The 20,619-nt window shown below is 44.0% G+C and overlaps 1 protein-coding gene across 4 annotated transcripts in view; it reads left to right on the top strand.

Moving 5' to 3' along the window:
- ASH2L (ASH2 like, histone lysine methyltransferase complex subunit) overlaps positions 1-20,619 on the top strand; it is an 83,116-nt gene that overhangs the window by 50,633 nt on the left and 11,864 nt on the right. For 3 of the 4 annotated variants that reach the window (XM_033947909.1, XM_033947911.1, XM_033947912.1), the window contains 2 exons: positions 5,482-5,499; positions 15,931-16,024. In XM_033947909.1, the coding sequence (XP_033803800.1) occupies positions 5,482-5,499; positions 15,931-16,024 (112 nt within the window). The remainder of the gene's footprint in view (positions 1-5,481; positions 5,500-15,930; positions 16,025-20,619) is intronic. The other variant, XM_033947910.1, reaches the window with a different exon arrangement.

The raw sequence follows: 20,619 nt of genomic DNA, 5'->3' as shown, positions 1-20,619 counted from the left end.
TCCTGGATCTCTTTGGTCAATGCATTTCTGCGAATTCTGCACTTTCGCATGGAGACAGTGCATTCTGTCATTGCAGTGGTGGTTCTGGAAGAGTTTCTGGCTTCACTGGATCTAACAGAAGCCTATCTTCCTGGGACAGCAGAAGTATCTGAGATTTCACGTTCTCCAGAAGTATTTCCAGTTTGTGCCCCCCCCCCCCCCGTACCTCTGCAAAATGGGGGTCCTGGTTCATACATATCTGGATGATTGGTTGATCAGGGCAACATCCAGACTGGAGTGCGAGCAGGCAAAAGAGACTGTAGTGTCTCTTCTGCAGCGTTTGGGCTGGATGGTCAGTTTCAGGAAATGCCAGCTGATTCCATCTCAGATGTTGGACTACCTAAGAGTTTTTGGTTTGACATGCTCCAAGGCCGTGTCTGTCTTTCTGAGCCACGCAAACTAAAACTCCAGAAACAGATCGAGGATCTTTTGGCAATCCAGATTCCCATGGCTTGGAAGTATCTGCAGGTCCCGGGATCTATGGCAGCCTCCCTGGAGGTTGTGCCCTGGGCTCGGGCACACATGTGGCCGCTACAGCAGTTCCTTCTGTCCCGGTGGTCTTCGCAACAGCATTTCCTTCATATGTTTCTTCCCTGGACAGAACTGGCATGGAGCATTCTGTGTTCTGGCTTTGGGGAGCTGCTCTTGATAAGGGCATGCCTCAGAATCAAGGAGTGGATCACTCTGATGATGGATGTAAGTTGTTTGGGCTGGGGGGGGGGCCCTTTGTGGGGATCATTCCATTTAGGGTCAGTGGTCTCTCCCTCAGAGGTGCTGGTTGATCAACCGCCTCAAGCTCAAAGCCATTTGGTTGGCACTCGGAGATCTGCAAAACATCCTTGAGGGAAAAGCAGTTAGGGTGTTTTCTGACAATGCCATGGCAGTGGGGCATGTAAATCGTCATGGAGGCACCAGAAGTGCTCCTGTAAGTCAGGAGGCTTGGATGCTAATCCAGTGGGCGGAAGTTCACCTTCTAGCTCTTTCAGCGGTGCATCTGGCCGGCTTAGACAATGTTCAGGTGGATTTTCTCAGTCGCCAGATCCTGGACCTGGAGAGTGATCACTTAGAGAGCATTCTACCTCATTGAGAGTGCAGGAGCAGACCCTCACTCGACTTGATGGTTTTGGCCAAGAACTCCAAAGTCGAGCACTTTTTCAGTTGAAGAAAAGAACCAGGAGGCTTAGGGCTCTATGCATTATTTCAGCCCTGGCCAACTCTATTTTTCTGTTTTTCTGCCCTGTGGGTTGGGTAGTTTCCAGGATTGTGACTCATCTGGGCCTAGTGGTCCCGGACTGGCTTTGCCACCTGTGGTACGCGGACCTGGTTTGTCTTCAGTGAGACTAGAAGCTCAGGCTCCCTTGTCAGGCGCACTTGGAATACTGTGTCCAACACTGGTCTCCATACCTTAAAAAGGATATAACTATGCTGGAGAAAGTGCAGAGGCGAGCCACGAAACTTATCAAAGGAATGGAACATTTTAGCTACAAAGATCGACTCAGGAAGCTAGGGCTGTTTACCCTTGAGAAGAGAAGACTGAGAGGGGATTTGATAGAGACTTTTAAAATATTAAAAGGATTTAATAAAATAGACCAAGAAGAAGCATTACTGAAATATTCTGATGTGACACGGACAAGAGGACATAGCCTGAAACTGAGTGGCAGCAGGTTTAGGACAAATGTCAGGAAATTCTGTTTCACACAGCGCATGGTGGGTGCTTGGAATGCACTCCCAGAGGAGGTTGTGGAGGAGACTACTGTTCTAGGATTCAAGCGCAAGTTGGATGCACACCTTCTTGCATATCATATTGAGGGATACGGTAAATCCGGGTCTCCAAAAAGGAGTACCTAAATGGGCCGCCGCGTGTGCGGATCGCTGGACTAGATGGACCTTGGTCTGATCCGGTGAGGGCGTTTCTTATGTTCTTATGTCATCACTGCCTTCTCAGTCAGGGACCGGTTCCTAAGGAGAACCCCCAGCGCTTTGGTCTTAACAATATGGCTCTTGAGCGCAACACCTTGACTCAAATAGGCTACTCTGATGTGGTCATTGTCACTCTTTTGAAGTCCAAGAAGCCATCTGACCTAGTAAGGCTATTCTTATGTTCGTATGTCTGCTATGGTGGCTTATCCCAAGGCTTGGAAAGCTTTCCAGCAGTATTGTGACATAGGCCATGTGGGGCCGTTGCGAGCTTCCATTCCAGTGGTCTTGGCCTTCTTAAAGGGCGGTCTAGACAAGGGCCTAGCAGTAGCTTCCCTCAAGGTACAGGTGGCAGGCCTTTCCTGCTTCAGAGTGCACAATGGCTCTTCTTCACTTACTGCTCATCATGATGTGACCAGATTCCTCAGGGGGGTGCTTCGTTTACACCCTCCTCTGTCAGCCCTTTCCAATGTGGAATCTCAATATTGTGTTGAAGGGTCTGACTGAACCTCCTTTTGAATTGCTCAAGGAGGCATCTGTTTAGAATTTTAGTCAAAAACGGTTTTCCTCGTGGCAATTGTCTCAGCTTGGCGTATTATGGAGCTGCAGACTCTCTCCTGTAGGGAACCCTTTCTTCAGACTACGGAGGCAGGGTTATCCCTCCATATGATTCCTTCCTTTCTTCTGAAAGTGGTTTCCAAGTTTCATGTGAAACAGGAAGTTCGTCTGCCTGCTTTTTGTTCCACAGAGTCAGAAAAGAAAGATAAATTCTTGCGGAAACTAGATGTGCGCAAAGTTTTAGAGGACTAATGATTTCTGTCTTTCAGATCATCTGTTTGTCCTGACTAGCCAGTCCAGACGGGGCAGGCCAGCTTCTAAGGCCTCTATTGCCCAATGGATCTGAATGGTCATGTTGTCAACCTACATTGGCTATGGTAAGCAGCCATCAGCTTTGCTCAAAGCCCACCCGACTAGAGGCGTTGCCACTTCAAGGGCGGAGCCTTGAGTGATTTAATCGGTTGAAATTTGTAGCATGGCCACTTTGTCATCTCTTCATACCTTTACCAGATTTTACAATATGGATGTGGCAGCTTAGTTTGATGCCGATTTTGGGTCCTCAGTGTTGTGGGCAGACTCTTCTGTCCCACCCTAGACACTCAATATAAACAACTGGGTATGTTTCAAAACAAATGTTCCTGAAGGGTTATAACTATTAACACATAAAGGAACAAAAACCACTTCAAACGTCTTTTAACTTTCAATGGTGCTCAGATTCCAAGATGGAGGTTTAAAGTACTCAATGGGTGCATACAGCCCGTGAGAAACTTTGTATGGTATCAATCATTGCACCTAGTTGTAAAAGATGTTTCAAAGTCCTTAATCAGTAATGATTTGTAATGCTTAAAGGTCCAAAACGTGAAAGCACTGATAATTCAAATTTTAAACTGTGTATATAAAGTACTTCCAAAATAAATCACTTAGCTGAAACATAAAGAATGCGGTGAAATAGCTGGGTCCTGACGCGTTTCGCCACACAGGCTTCCTCAGAGAACCCGCTTGCAATTCCTTACATTCAAACTGTAGTTATGATTTCAAATTTTCAATCCTGCTGTTACTTCTGTAATCTTTTAATGTCCTATGACGTCATAGGACATTAAAAGATTACAGAAGTAACAGCAGGATTGAAAATTTGAAATCATAACTACAGTTTGAATGTAAGGAATTGCAAGCGGGTTCTCTGAGGAAGCCTGTGTGGCGAAACGCGTCAGGACCCAGCTATTTCACCGCATTCTTTATGTTTCAGCTAAGTGATTTATTTTGGAAGTACTTTATATACACAGTTTAAAATTTGAATTATCAGTGCTTTCACGTTTTGGACCTTTAAGCATTACAAATCATTACTGATTAAGGACTTTGAAACATCTTTTACAACTAGGTGCAATGATTGATACCATACAAAGTTTCTCACGGGCTGTATGCCCCCATTGAGTACTTTAAACCTCCATCTTGGAATCTGAGCACCATTGAAAGTTAAAAGACGTTTGAAGTGGTTTCCACCCTAGACACTGCCATTGCTTTGGTAAATCACCTATTAATCTTCTTTCTGTTAATCCACAAAGGAGTCATTATAGCCTACCTTCGGTCTATTGTGTCGCCTGCATATTTCTGCCTCTGATGTTTCTCCTTTTAGGCCTTGGTATCTTCCAACCAGCAGACAGGAATCTGTGGAGAATCCTTTTGTATATGTGGGTGCATATCTTTACCGAAAGCATGCTTCCAATTTGTGCTTGTTGCACACGGTAGGTTGGTTCTATGTTTTCTATTGCTCGTTCATTAATTGTTTCTTTATATTGCAGAACAGAATGAAGTTGTAGAGTGGGGAGTTCCCCATTCCCCCTTGTTGTCTGTTTTGTTCCAGTCCTTTTTGGTCACTTTTGGACAGTACTGCAAGGGGCTCTGTATTCCTCTGCCAAGTGGGAGGAGCAAAGGAGAGAAAAAAGTGTTGGATTTCTACAACACTTGGTTCATGGGTTGGGATGAAACACCTATTTTAATGACTCCTTCATGAATTAACAGAAAATTACCAAAGGTAAGAACCTAATCTTCCATTATTGAAGATATTTTTAAAAAGTCAATTTTACCATGTTACAGCTATCACTTGCTTCAGGGGTACAATTTAGTTTAAAAGTTGAGTGCTAGCAAAAAAAGCTTTTCATTATAAAAACATGAAATAATGGCACACTAAGGTGTTCTTTAATATTGATTTTTATCACTGAAAGTCTGCTTTTATTAGCAATTGAAGATGCCTGTACCTCTTATGTTGGCAGTAGCCAAAACTTGGCTATGGCAGGTTTTTTAGTTTTTCAATAAATTCCTTTACATGCCAATCTGTGTTAGACTGTCTTTATTTGTACTAGATCTGATGGGATAGGCCTTTGTTCTACTGCAAACCCTTGTAGAGCAGATGCTGGTAGACAGACTTCTAAGGTTCCACTCTAGCTGTCACTGATAGGGATGCTCCCAAGGCTGCAGGCTTCTGTTAGGCGTGCTCACAGAGTTTTTGGCCTGCTCAAACAAAACAATTTTTGCTTTTGGTGAACTTTTTTATCCTGGCTTCTTAGTTTCTAACATTATTATTCTGAAGAGCAGAAGGCAGCAGCATCAGACCACTATGGGAGTAAAGTCTGCTCTGAGTGTTGTCCCCCATCTCCTGGCAGGGGGGCAAAACCTGCTTATCTGGACTGGTCTGGTAAGATTCAATATGAGAAAATTTAATAGGTAAATTTGAGTTTCACCATATTTTCCGTGCCTTGTAAGGCCATGACAAGCACATAGTAAAGGAGATAACCCCATATCATCTTGCTTTGATTGACAGTATCGATACTAAACCCTTACCTCTTTGAAACATGCAGAACTGCTTATTCTGTGTATTCTAGTTTGCTGTTTTGCTATTCAGTATGATGGTTTTGTTTCTTGTACTTTTTACAATGTGACCAATGCATGGTGCCACTTCTGTTCTTTCAGGTGGGGCCTCTTTTGCAGGTGAATATTTACCTTTCAGCTTCTGAAGCCTAAGTATTCTGTGATTGGTTTGGAAATCTAAGTTGTGTGTTCTGAGTCATTGCAACAGTGTGCAATGTTATGTCATGATGTAAATTATAACTTTTCAGAAGTGTCTAAATTTTGTTGTGTTCTGCATGACTCAGTTTTTTTATCTTGATTCATTTGACAATTTTAGTTTTTTTCCCACAATTTATTGATTTCTCAAAATTTGTCATTTATAAATTGACTCTGCAAAATTTTTTTTTAAAGCTGTTTTGAAAATGCAATAGCATGTGTAAGCTCTTGAGTGGTCTTGCAACATGTATTTTGTATGATTTTTTTAGCATTTTATTAAATTGAATATATTTGCAATTGTTAATCTGATTTTAGGCAAGGAAAATCCTTCAATAACCATGTGTTAAGAGCAGCCAGTTGCTGTGATTAGAAGCAGCAGCAACTGTATTTTAGAATTATTTGGGTTGTAGCGAAGGTGGGTATAGTCATCTCCCTTCTGTGATGAATATAGTAGTATCTGTGAGCAACCACAAAAACAGGGAGGAATGGAGGGAAGTATAATACAAAAATATCACTCCAAAACAAAAGCACCACACAAGCCAAGAAAGCTAGCTTATTATTTAAGTAAAAGAAAAGCCTCAGACAAACGGAGAGGTGTACCCACACTCTTCCATACAAGCATCATGGGCAAAAAACTTTCGCACAAGTTTAAAGTTAGCAGGTGGGAGCAAAAAAATAGCCGAGAATGATTAATGGTAAAAACCACTGAACGCAAGCAGGCCAGGCCAATGATCGTTTTCGTGGCCAGTAACCACTGCTTCACCACTTGCCACCAAATCCAAGATATCAGTACGCAGATCCTAACTGTGTGGTGCTTTTGTTTTGGAGTGATATTTTTGATTTTTTTGTACTATCTGTGAGCACACGTGAAGGGGCATTTTTGAAGAAAATCTATCTCAATTGTGACTTCTAGTGCAATGGACACTATTCCTAAACCTGTGAGTAGTCAATCCCCTCTCACGAGAATTCTTGTAGAGAGCCTCATTAGCATTCTTTTGCTCCGCCTTCCATCCATCTGGGCTGTCTTCCAATTCCTCGGTTGTCTTGCTACAAGCGAGATGGTAGGAGTTGGTCTTTTCTGCTCATTTATTTTTCAATTAGTGTATTTGGGGCTTTTTTGTTTTTTACCATTTGCATGGCTTTTCGGTGCTGCAGAGAATCCCATTCTTGGGACATCTGTGGCTGTGGGAGAACACAGACTCTGAGGTCAAGGGTCTGCTTTCAAGGGGCAGACTGCTTCTGCAGTGCATCCATTTGGACAGCCTGCACTGTAGGTTAGGGGGCTGAGGGACCAATCTCTTGGGAGAAAAGCTCACCCCCATGTTCGTCCACAGTGGGCATGAGCACAGGCGGAGTGGCTTCATGGCAGTTTTTCCAGGATCGGGGCCGACTGCTTCCTCCCCATTTGCATGTACGAGGTCCAATGGGGGTTAAGATGTCCAGCTGGTTCCTTGGACCCAAGAGGCAAGCGAGATTCCAGGCTTGAGGCAGAAATTCTTGCTTGTAGCTTTAGTACTTCAGCTCCCAGCACACAGCAAGGCACAATGATTTTAACAGGCTAACAGCCTGAAAAACAAAATCGGAAGGGGGAGGTATTTAAAATGTGTTGCTTTGGGGGGGAGGGGTTCTGGGGTTAGATATCCCCAAATCGCTAGTTTTTAGACCCCAGTTTAGCTTCCCCAGGCCATTTTTGGCACCAAAAATGCTGCCGTTGCAGCCATCTTGGATTTCCTGTTTTTTTTGTCTTTTTTTCCAATTCTTTATTCATTTTTCCATCTTACATCAATTGAATCATACACATCACTTGAAATTCAATCTATTATCTTAAATACATAAATTTACCCTCTCCCCCACCCACCCTTTTCACAGATATTATATTCAAAATTTAACATACATATGCTATATTCATAAATATTGATTATATCTATATTATAACTATATATCCCCCTCCCATAATTATAAATATACTTTCAATGTAAAAAGGTGTCTAATCATTACAATAAGTTGTTTTTTGTTTTTTTTTTAATTATTATAATTCCCTTTTTGTAAAGCAATTATTCTCTCCATCTTATATATATGGCATAATGAATTCCACCAGAAGGTGTAATTAAGTCTTGTGTAATTTTTCCCAATTTCTGGTGATGTGCTGAATGGCGACTCCTGTCATTATTAATAAAAGTTTATTATTATTTGATGAAATTTGACTCTCTTTTTTTCTCATTGACGTTCCAAATAGGATTGTATCATATAATAGAGCTACATGGTTTTCTAATAAAGAATTAATTTGTGACCAAATTGATTTCCAGAAGGCCATGATACAGGGACAAAAGTATAATAAATGATCTAAAGTCCCTGCTTCCAGATTACAATGCCAGCATCTATTAGACTTAGAGCTATCTAACTTTTGTAATCGAAAAGGGGTCCAAAAAGCTCTATGTAACAAAAAGAACCAAGTTTGTCTCATAGATGCAGACATTGTACATCTCATTCTCCAAGACCAAATTAGTGGCCATTGAGAAGCAGAAATTTGATGCTTAATCTCAATGCTCCAAATGTCTCTAAGACCAGTTTTTGGGTTTTTATTCATAAATCCAGATATCAATTTATACCACTGTGTGGCCTGGTGTCCTAAGAAATCCCCTTGAAAGCATAAGAATTCCAGACTATATTGATTATTAAGATTTTTCCATTCAGGGAACCCCTCCTGAATAGCCTGTTTCAGCTGTAACCATTTAAAACTTTGTGATTTGTTTAGACCATATTTATGTTGCAGTAGTGAAAAATCAAGCAGTTTACCATTTAAAATAACATAACCTAGAGTCCGTATACCTGCAATAATCCAATGCTTCCATACAATTTTAAAACCGCCAATTTGAATCTTGGAGTTTAGCCATAAAGATTGGTATGTTGATTTATGTATCGGGTTTGGACTTAAATTGCTGACATAACGCAAAGTTTTCCATGTATCTATCAATATTCTATTCTCTTTATATTTCCTAGGCATTTTAATACTAAGAACATGAGATAAGTTTATAGGAAACATGAGTCGCCATTCCAAATACAACCAATCTGGGATATTTTCCATAAGCTCTGGGAGGACCCAATACATACCCTGTAGTAAAATATAGGCTTGATGATACCTATAAAAGTTTGGAAAATTTACCCCACCCTCTGCAATTGATTTTTGTAAAGATACTAAGGCAATTCTAGGCATTTTACCCAGCCAAACAAATTTTGTAAGAATACCATTTAACTTTTTATAAAAGCACCCCTGGGAAAAAAAACTGGTATCGTACTCATTTGATAACAAACCACAGGAAATATCATCATTTTAATAGTTTGGACTCTCCCCTTTGATTTTTCATAAAAACAGGTGTGATGGACAACTCGGGTCAGGATACTTATTTATTTAAAATATTTATATCCCGCAAATCCAACAATGCTAAGCGGTTCCAGAATTACATACATAGTCAAATGAAATACATAAAAATAAACATACAATAACAAACCATCATCAAAAAAAAGAAAAAAAACACCCCACACACAGTAGCAACAAATTCAAAAAAATGTATTCAATAAGACCCATCTAAAGCAAATTTATAACCTCATAAATTGACGTGCAAATAAGGCTGTTTTCAAACCTGTCCTGAACTGAATCAAAGTGGGGGCCTGCCTTTTCTCCAAAGGAAGAGCATTCTAGCAAACCAGACCCTGTACGGAAGACATAGTTTTACGAGTTGCAGATAGCTTTGCAAAAGTCAAGGATGGCACAGTCAAACTCGCCCAGGGTGTCCATAGAACATGATGGTTGATACACTTGTAGACCAGATCGCAACATTGTTGGGCAGTTATTCTGCAACAGCCTAAAAATTGTACAATGTAGAGCATGCAGAATCGGCGAGATGCAGTCAAATTTAGAGGCCCGTAGTATCAAGCGTGCAGCAGCATTCTGGGCCATGCAACACGTATTTGGGCAAAGAGTGTTGTAGGATACTTTGGATTCATGCCAAATTTGTGATGGATGGGCCATCTGAGGATCGTCCATGTCCTACTGCCATGCGGCGTGTGAGGATGGGGGCAGGAGCTGCTGACTTAACCCCCCTCTAGTCCCTCAGGGGGTGTTAGTGCTCAGATGGTGCGAGGGTCAGGATAAAGGCAGGTTTGAGCCAGGAAGCAGAGCAAGTGCGTCCCGGGCAAAGCACAGCCATGGCACTGCTGCAAAACCCCAGAAAGGAGCTTGTGAATATCCACAGGGGCCGTCAACGTCCTGGACAAGGGTTCCCCCTGAATTAATTAATATGACATCTATAGCTTGTAGGTTTAATAAGGGCCACATGGAACCCTCGGGGTTCACAGCCATGTTGGCACCAGGGGTTCCCCCCTCCAAGAGTGTATTTCCCCAGTGACAGTGCCATACGCAAGATGGGAAGGTCCAATCTGGAAAGACTGGGCTGGAGAGGGCTCTTTTTCAGTGCAGTGACACATGTGGCAGGAGTAGACAATATGCAAGCAGATTTCCTGAGCCGGAAGACCCTAATTCCCAGGAAATTGTCACTGTCTCAGGAAGCCTTCACCTGCATTGTGAATTGGTGGGGGCACCTGACATTCGATATGGTGACATCAGCAGCCAACAAGAAGGCGTCTCAGTTCTTCTGTCAAAGATACGAGCTGGGAAGCAAGGGCATGTCGTCTTTATGCCTTCCTTCCATGGCACATGATAGGCAGACTTCTGCGCAGGATCATAATATACCAGAAGCTGATGATTCTAGTAGCACCAGACTGATTGAGACGACTGTGGTATGCAGACTTGGTCCGTCTACAAAGGGATCAATGTCTCAAACTTCCATGTTATCCCCGGCTGCTCAAGCAGGGTCCAATTGCCCTGCAGGATTCAGAACTCAAGTCTTACAGCATGGCTCTTGAGCATGTGGCACTAGCACATAAAGGCTACTCGGATTGAGTGGTCTCCACACTTCTAGGATGTAGGAAGAAAGTGACTATAGCAGCATATGCGAAAGCCTGGAAGTGCTTCCAAATTTGGTGTACTTAGAGGAGTGAGGACCCGAGCTTTGCACCAAGCTCTGTGGTGCTCAACTTCCTGCAGGGAGGTCTGGAAAAAGGCCTAGCAGTTAGCTCCCTGAAAGTTCAGATTGTGGGGCTCTCGTGTTTTAGGCCTAGGAGTTAATAGCTGCACATCCAGATGTGGCCAGGTTTCTTGAAGGGCGCTTTGCGCTTCCGTCCTCTGGTGTGACAGCCTTTTCCAGCATGGAGTCTTAATCTGGTCCTCTAGGCACTGGCTAGAGCACCCTACGAACTTCTGGAGCAAGCTTCTGTAATGGACCTTACCATCAAGGTGGTATATTTGGTGGTGATTACCTCAGCCCAACTATTGTAACTATAGGCTTTGGTTATGCAGTGATCCCTTCCTCAGAATTTTAGATTCAGGAGGGGTCTTACATACAGTCCCATCTTTCTTATCAACAGTGGTTTCCAGCTTCCACATCGACCAATAAGTGTGCTTACTTGCCTTCACTCCCTCGGGATCGGGAAAGAGTGATCAGGCATTGAAATTGTTTGGATGTCCACAGACTCTTCTGCAGTATCTGGAGGTTACGAACAAATTTCGACTGAGGGATCATCCTTTTCTTACTGACGGGAGCTGCCCGTGAAAGTCGACCAGCCTCAAAAGTGACCATTTCAAGATGGATCTATATGGCCATGTCTTCAGCCTTTATTGGGAAGGGAATGGGGACTTGTATACTGCATTTTTTTGGCTTTGGCATTCAAAGCTGACATTCAATGCGGTGTGCACTGAAGTGGCTTGCCGAGGGTCATAAGGAGCAGCACTAGAATTTGATTTCTCAACCTCTGGGTGCAGAGGCAGCAGCTCTACCAATGGAAAGCGTCTGCCTCTTTCCATGCAGGCACACTCCACTAGAAGCGTGGCTTCCTCATGGGTGAAATTCTTCAGCAGTGTCCCCAGAAAAGATCTGAAGAGCAGCCACAGGATCCTCTCTCCATACACTCACAAAATTTTGCAGAGTGGACATGGAAGTCACACAGGACTTCACTTTCGGGTCTTCAGTTCTAACAGCAGGCTCATTTGTCCCACCCAAAACTTGGGGGACTGCTTTGATACATCCCACAGGTTCAGGAGTGGTGTCTGTCACACTAATAGGAAAGATTAAGTTATCTCGGAAATCTTCTTTCTAGTGGACAGATACCGAAGCCCGCCCTGTTATATGTTCTTTTGCCTGCTTACTGCCTTGAATATGCCAGAAATCTGGACATCTTTTTTTCTTTCCTTTATCCAGCCTTAATAAGATTTTGCCACGTTACAGAATCTTGGGAGTATCTATCTGTAGAATCTCCCACACTCTTAGTGCAGCTTGCGCTCAGGTTGGCAACTTATTTGTTTTCACCTTGTAATGTATTGCAAATAGTTTAGTTGTGTTTTGTTTTATTTTTTAATCTCTTATATGTTAATAATATGAGAAGAACTGGCATATTTCTTGGGGAGAGTCCCTGTACCCCTCCCTATTCTGTTTCCTCTCCAAGGCTTACCGTCTGCTTTGGTACGAATTGAGAAATTAGAAGACTGCCCAGCGGGATGGGAGGCGGAGCAAAAGAATGCTAATGATGTTCTGTACAAGAATTCTCACGAGAGGGTATTGACTACCCACAGGTTCAGGAATAGTGTGTCTGTTTACTAGAAAGATTACCAAGGTAATGACCTAATCTTTGCATCATACTCATAAGGTCCCAAAAAAAACCCCATCCATCTCCCAGCCATTTTCAAACAAGGAAAAGGTTGAGGGTTCTTGTTTGAAAATATGAGAATGTTAAAAATGAACAGCCATTTTACAAAATGTCCAAATTCTGAACACAAAAAAACATGGATAAAGCTGCCTGGAAGCATTTGTACTAAAATGGCCACATAGACATCCCCGCAGAGCAGAGGGACAGCCTAGTGGGTCAGTGCAGTGGACATTAATCCAGGGCACCTACAGTAGGTTCATATTCCATTGCAACTTCTGTTTTACATAGAACATAATAGATAAATAATAATAATTTATTGTTTATATACTGCCAAAGTAGTTCGAGGCGGTTTACAATAAAGAAGAGCTGGACATTCAGCGAAAAAAATCAATGAAGTCTTTGAGTACATGAAGATTTGTACAGAGTAAGATTACATTGTAGGGACGGGTTTACAATAAGAAGTAGGTTGAGGCGATTAACAGTAGGGCTGGTCATACAGCATGGGATAAGCAGTGAAGACTTTAGGAATCCTTGGTCACAAATCGGTTGAACAGGTTGGTTTTGACTAGTTTTTCTGAAATTGAGGTGGGATGAGGAGTACTTGATGATGCTGCTTAGCCAGTCGTTCTGTAGACTTGCTTGGAAGGCAAATGGCCCATCCAGTCTGCCTATCCGCAGCATCCACAAGGCAGGGAGAGAGAGACATGGTAGACAGTGGGAAAGATGTTGGATATGGCACTGGAAGGGAAGGTACAGTGATGGAAGATGGGTGGTGAGCACAGAGAAAAGAAAACATCAAATGGGCAGGAAATTCTGGTGAACGAGTTAGCAGAAGAAAACAGAAACCAGAGCCTGGGACAAACATGATATGAATAATAAAATGACCAGACAACAAAATATAGAAAAAATATAATTATGTTTTCTATTTTGTGATTACAATAGGTCATATTTGAAATGTGTATCCTGGTAAAGCTGGTAGACAGCGAGTGTGAGCAAAACCTAACAGAGAGAGGAAAAGGTTTTGTTTTTTTTTAATTTACACCACAGTGAGGGCATGGGGTTGGAGAGGGCAAAGGCGGGTGGAGTGGATAAAGAGGCTACAAAATTAAACCACCAGGACGTTTGAACAAAACAGCCAATTGGGTGGGAAAAGTGAATCGAATCGAAAAATCAATTCAATGGGCCAAATCAAATCAAAATTTTTTCTCTGATTCGAGCAGCACTACTGTAAACAAGCTGAACTTTTTATATATGAACGCTTCCATTTTGACATTTTACTAGTAACACTAAGGGCTCCTTTTACAAAGGTGCACTAGCGCACGCAACCCAAAAAACTACCGCCTGCTCATGAGGAGGTGGTGGCGGCTAACGCGCGTGGCATTTTAATGTGCGCTATTCCACGCGTTAAGGCCCTAACGCACCTTTGTAAAAGGAGCCCTAAGAACCTTGTACCTATTTTTTTGTGCATACTGTATAAGCACAGCTTGCAGCCAATTACAGTGGTACCTTGGTTTATGAGCAAAATCTGTTCCAGTATCATGCTCGTAATCCAAAACGCTCATTTATCAAAGCAAAGTTCCCCATAGGCCTTTAATGCAAACTCGGAAGATTCGTTCCACAACCAAAGTTTGCAATGGTGGCCCAAGGGTGAGTACTTGCCTGCGGGTGCTGCAACGCTTCCAAAGTGGTGGCTTCCTTCCCTCGGGGTCCCCGTGCGGTTCCCATCCCGCTTCGGCCGATGCCTCTGCCGTCCGTCAGCGCCTCCCGGCTCCCGATCCAAGCCGGCCGCCATCCTGAACAAGCATGCGCGCGGCTACACCTCTCCTCCTCAGTCAACCGCTGCCCCGACAACATGCTCACCACGTACAAGCACGCAGGCGTCCTGCGTGCTTGTACTTGGTGAGTGTGTTGTCGGGGCAGCGGCTGACTTGGAAGAGGAGGTGAGGCCGCGCGCATGCTCGATCAGGATGGCAGCCGGCTTGGATCGGGAGCCGGGAGGTGCTGACGGACGGCAGAGGCATCGGCTGAAGCGGGAGGACAGCCGCAAGGGGACCCTGAGGGAAGGAAGTCACCACTTTGGAAGCGCTGCAGCACCCACAGGCAGGTACTCACCCCTGGGCCACCATTGCAAACAGCTTGTTTATCGGGGCAGTGCTCGGTTTGCGAGACTAAAGTTTGCTGAGTGGTTTGCTCGCCTTGCAAAACACTCGCAAACCGGTGCACTCGTAAACCAAGGTACCACTGTATTTTAATGTAGAATATATAGGCTAGACTTTGTTGAAAAGGAGGCATGCAGGTGAGAGTTAAAGGTGTTTAACTTCAATACGATAACATCCTTCCAAATCTTAAACAATCACATCTTTTAGATGATATTTTGGTAGTGCACATACAGTACTAGCAAAACATCTTTTCAGTTGCTCCTGCAGGTTTCTATTTTACTTTTTGTATGTCGGATTCAGTTGTTCTGCTTTCCTGTTAAGTGCTTTTTTACTTCAGTTTCTGTCCTGAAAAGCTGGTTTTAAGGATATTTTGCTGTGATCCTGCAGCCTATATCTTTCATCGTTGTAAATGGTATTAACCTGACCTTGAAGCAGATAAAATTAGATGTGGGTCATGCAGAACCTTCACTTAAATGTCACACATTCTTAGATAGTCCTGGCAGCATAGTGGATATTAAGCCTCCATAAACTTGTTATATTTTAAAATTTGATTTTTGTTTTTTTATGGGGAAAGATTGGGTGATTTCTACAGTTCTGCTATTGATAGGGAAATGCTGAATCAACAAATTTTTATTATCTGCTTATACTAAAGCTGCAAGATGAGTCTCCTTTGAGGCCACTAGTATCACTAAAGTTTTTATTACTGATTTCTTCTACATCACATGCAAACGTATGGTCTTTTAAAATAGAAGCTTGCTTTAAATTGCTGCTTTTGTTCTTGAACTTATCAAAAGATACTTTTGTGTGTGCTTGTATCTTTGGGAGTATTTAGAAACCCCATAAATAACAATGTAGGGGATGTAGTAATTTTGGTCACTTGCATGACCTTTAGTAGATTGCATTTAAACTCTAAAGTGCAAAGCAGTGATACTATTTAGATATGTCACAAGGACCATGGAGTTTCTGCTCTCATAGATATTCCTAGCATCTGATGCATTGCTGTGGATTTATAGGCCTCCCTTGCCTGTCTTTTTTACATACACATAAAAAGCAATCAAGTATATAAACAGTTATATTAGACATAAGTGGAAGGCTGTAAGGATGCACAGATCTCAGCTCAAATCTTGAACTGCTTGTATGATGGAAGAGAAAGCTAACATTTAATGATGATCCCCATTTTAGCTTGAAGCTTTCTGTTAATTATAGACAAGCACTTTCAGACTGGCAAAGGAAGCTATATAAATAAGCCTATATCCAGCCTTCTCATTATTAAGTCTCCTTTGTTTAACTTGCTAATCGGTTACTGTTCTATTGTCTGTCTGTCTCTTTTGGGAAGAGATCATGCTCAATTGGTTGATTGTCCTGGCCTTTGGTTTAACAGAAAATACAATACAAGTTTTTAATATGGTGGTTGTTGGCATTTTTTTTCCTTATAAAGGGGTTCTTGCAGCGGGAAGCAGTGGGAAAGGAAGGGGAGCAAAACGCAAGCAACAGGATGGTGGCTCTACAGGAACAACCAAGAGAACAAGAAGGTAGATAAAATGCAGAATTTATCCACTTCCTCTTGAACTAGCATGGTCTGCCTTTATAGTATCATCCCTTCTGGTGTAGCACAGTGATGCTCAGCACTAGACTGGAAAGCCTTTTGTGTCATCAGTTCCCTAATTATATGGCTTAATGTTGGCAAACATACTCGGTAGTTTGGCGCTGGAAATGGTTTTGCTAGCATTTTCACTAAGGAGCAGTCCTAGAGAGCAACAAGACTGTTTGTTTGATTTTCCCACCTAAGGAATAGGGTGTAGTTCTGTACTTCCATCGTTACAATATAAGGTTCAAAAGTCATGTTCCAGTGTTTAATATTGCATTGATTTCACCAGCCAGTACATCTCATTTGCTTTGTTGTGAATCGTCTTTGGTCCTGCTGGCAGTAACTCCTGTATGCTGCATATTTTGCTTGGAGCTGACTTCTGGTATATACTCGAATATAAGCTGAGATTTAGGGGCCAAGAAAAGGCCCAAAATTGGAGATTGGCTTATTTTTGGGTCAGCACCCAACTGCTCCCCCTCCCGGAGCTATTGTAGGCCTCCGATGGGCCTGCCGTAAAACCTAGTGGGCCAGGACAGGAAGGATCCCTCCTGCCTCCTGTTCCAGCTGCCAATGACAACTTTTACATCCCTCCTGCCTCTCCCGTGTACTTTTCAAATCCCTGGTGGTCCAGCAGTGAACTGGAGCAGGAGCAACCTTCCTAACCTGTTCAGAGCCGCTAGCTGAATGGCTGACTGCTGTAAATTCTCACGAGTCCCATGAGAACTCATGGCAGCCATTCAGTTAGTGGCTCTGCACAGGGCAGGAGCGCAGGAAGATCACTCCTGTTCCAGTTTACTGCTAGACCACCAGGGATTTGAAAGGTACGCGGGGGAGGCGGGAGGGAGGTATAAGTTGTCAGTTGGCTGGGAAAGGAGGCGGAAGGGATCCCTCCTGTGCCGGCCTATCGCTGGACCAACAGGTCATATGGCAGGCCCGGTGGAGGCCTGCAAGGTATTGGCAGGGAGAGGGGACAGGATGCAGAGCTTGGCAGGAAGGGAGGGGGGACAGGGTGCAGAGCGGGGCAGGGCACTTGAATATTAACACCCCTCCCCCCTTCCGGTTTATATTCAAGTCACCCTTTTTTCCTCTCTTTTGTGGGGAGGGGAGGTTACATTGGCTTATATTTGAGTATATAAGGTATTCATATAATATAAGGAGTGCAAATTTTCAGTAAACTTTACATAGGTGAAAAGCAGCTATTCTATGTTAATTGGCTGAAAACTGCCCTTTCACTGTGAAGTCCAGCAATCTCAAAAAGCAGGCGCAAATCTCTGATGTACTTTGTGCATATAGCATCTTTTAAAGGGAAATTATAACACCTTTCTTTTTTGAAGACTGATGCAAAGATTTTGTGTGAAACACATACTGTATGTAGATAATTCAAAAATTGCCCCCGCCCCCCCAATTCTCCTTAATGTCCTTTCCTTTTTCCCACTCATGTATAAGGTTCCAATTTAGATGTGGAGGTTGCCACAGATAAATTAAGAGAGCATTTGCAAAATCTAAAATTGTTCATATTTGTATAAGAATGAACCTTATTTAATGAAGAATGAATAATTGGGCAAGTGTGTTTATGCAGTATTTCTTTAGCACTTCTCCAGACCGGCACAGTTCACTGATGGATAATAGCTCACCATGACCAGCAGGTGGAGATTGAGACAAACTTTTAGCTGTAGTACAAGTGGCTGTGCAGTCCCCCTTACATCCGGTTTGCTTCTCAGTCTCCAGCAGGTGTGGTAAGCTGTTGCAGTCTTCCCTGATTTAGTGTAGGTGTAGGGCTCTTGGACGTTGTCTAGTAGCCTTGTCCCCGTCTGGTGCCGGACTGAGCTTGGGGGGGACCCTTTGGGGGGTCCATCCAACCTCGGGAGTGTCATACTTGATGTGTAATGGGTCGAGTTACTCCCCCCATTTCCTCCAACTCCCTATAATTTTTATAGAGGTGCCTCAGATGTAAGCCTTGCCTCGAAAGGTCAGAGATGAGCGACTAAAATGGTTAAGGGGCTGGAGGAGTTGCCGTATAGCAAGAGATTAGAGAAATTGGGCCTCTTCTCCCTTGAAAAGAGGAGACTGAGAAGGGACATGATCAAAACATTCAAGATACTGAAAGGAATAGACTTAATAGATAAAGACAGATTGTTCACCCTCTACAAGTTAAGGAGAACGAGAGGCACTCTCTAAAGTTAAAAGGGGATATATTTCGTACAAACGTAAGGAAGTTCTTCTTCACCCAGAGAGTGGTGGAAAACTTGAACGCTCTTCTAGAGGCTGTTATAGGGGAAAACACCCTCCAGTTATTCAAGTCAAAGTTAGACAAGTTCCTGCTGAACCGGAACGTACACAGGTAGGGCTGGTCTCAGTTAGGGCACTGGTCTTTGGCCTAGGGGCCGCCGCGGGAGTAGACTGCTGGGCATGATGAACCACTGGTCTGACCCAGCAGCGGCAATTCTTATGTTCACCGATACCAGCATGGCATATGGCTTAGAGAGCCAGTGGAGTCTGTTCAAAAAAATAAAAGTCCTGAGGCAGTGCCAGTCTGAAGGGAGCCTTCAGTTGACTGTTAATTGATTTTTATTGCTAACTGGCACTTTTCTTTTAGCTGACTTGCATATTGCACAATGAGCACTTGGTTAAAGGGAAAAAGTGCTCCAGATGCGAGGTCGATGTGGCCGGCCTATGCACATGGTGTGCCGGCTGTGCGAAGGGGAATTCTTGTCGGCTTCGGGTGCCGGCATCCAGGGATCCCCTTCGCGAGAGCCTCACTTGCCTGCAGCAGGCAGTGGGGAAGCCTGGGCTTCCCTCACTACCCACACAGGGATTCCCCCAGCTGCAAACAGTCAGGGAAATAAGGTTTCCCTTATCGCCAATGGTGTTGGGGGATTCCCTTACCACTGCTGCCAGCTTGCCTGCTTTAGCAGCTGGGGTGGTTCAGGCCTCTCAGCCGCTTCAGGCTTCCTGGGAGATTTTTTGGATGAGTTTTGTGCTGATTTTGATGGAAAACTCCTCCATCTTGTCTGCAGCTTTAGGTGACTTTCCCCCTGAATTGGAGAGCTAGGGGCAGGTTTCTGTTGGGTCTCCTGCTTTGACAGCGAGACCCACCTGATTTTCTTTTAGCCTTGTTCAAGGCTTATCTTCAGACAGCCAGGAGTCCTGATTCCGCCTTGGGGGTCTCTGGGGGGATTCTTCCTCCGTGTCCACCCCTGTTCGGCCCCCTTCAGCGTTGATTTCAACCCAATCTCACTTTCTTCCAAGCGGCTGAGGATCTCTTGAGATGACTATTATTTTTATGGGGGCGCAGTTTTCGCTTGATGAGGACTTGTACCCCTTGATAGACCTCCAGGATCCGGCTGGCGTTGCTAGCATTCCAGATGTTACTGATGAGCAAGTCGGTCCGGGTTCTCTCGGATAATGCTATGGCAGTGGCTTACGCCAATCGTCAGGGGGGAAGCAAGAGTCATCTGGTGGTGCAAGAGCCAGCTCGGTTCATGGCCTGGGCAGAGACTCATCTTCTGGATATCTCGGCTTTCCATATAGCAGGAGTGGAGAATGTCCAGGTAGACTTCCTCAGTCGTCACGTGCTAGATCCTGGAAAGTGGTGTCTCAGTCCTGCAGCCTTCAAGTTGATTGTGCAGGCTTGGGGTCAGATGGCCATGAATGTCAACACCAAAGCACCACGGTTCTTCAGTCGGCGCAGGGATCTTCATGCCGACGGGTAGCCTTGGCCAGAAGGGAGCCTCCTGTACTTGTTTCCTCCATGGCCGATAGAGGGCAGAATCTTTCTTTGCATTGCTCAGCCCGCTGGCTGCATGATCCTGATGGCTCCGGACTGGCCCAGGCAGCCGGGGTATGCAGATCTGATTTGTCTTCTCATGGCAGACCCTCTTAACGTTGCTTCTCTCACCCAACCTTCTGACTTGAGGTTCCATTCCAGTGTTCGATCTGAGTCCCTTTTGTCTTACGGCTTTGCTTTTGAATGGGAGCGCCTAGGTAAGAAAGGTTATTCAGATAAAGTGATCTCCACTCTCTTGGGGGGTCCTGAAGACTTTCCACTTCTCAGGCTTATGGTGCATCTTTGAGGAGTGGTGTGCCGCGCGTAGGCTAGTTTCTAGTTGTGCCTCTTTACCTCACATCCTAGAGTTCTTGCAGGATGGCCTGGACAGGGGCCTGGTCTGATCGTCTTTTCAGGTTCAGCTGGCTGTTTTGTCCGCTTTTCATGGGTTGCTGCAGGGTTGGCGTTTAACCGCTTCTCTGGACGTGATATGTTTTTTCAGAGCGGCCAAATTACTTTGGGTTCCGGTCTGGGATCTCAATCTAGTCCTGTCCGTGCACTCATCCTGGTGGCCATTACTTATGTGAGACACGTTTCAGAGCTGCAGGCTTTCACTTGTAGACCTCTTCCTGGAGTTTTCTAGGGAGCCTGTTCTTCCTTTCTGCCAAAAATAGTTTTGCCTTTTTGTTTCAACCAGTCCGTGGTCCTCCTGTCTTGGGTAGTCGGGAGTGCTTTTTGGAACAGAGGCAGTTGTGCAAGTTGGATGTCTGTCG

The sequence above is a fragment of the Geotrypetes seraphini genome, chromosome 6 (assembly GCF_902459505.1).
Source record: "Geotrypetes seraphini chromosome 6, aGeoSer1.1, whole genome shotgun sequence".
In the NCBI taxonomy this organism is placed as follows: domain Eukaryota; kingdom Metazoa; phylum Chordata; class Amphibia; order Gymnophiona; family Dermophiidae; genus Geotrypetes; species Geotrypetes seraphini.
The sequence above is the reverse complement of the archived record's forward strand: the minus strand, read 5'-3'. Positions and strand labels throughout refer to the sequence as shown.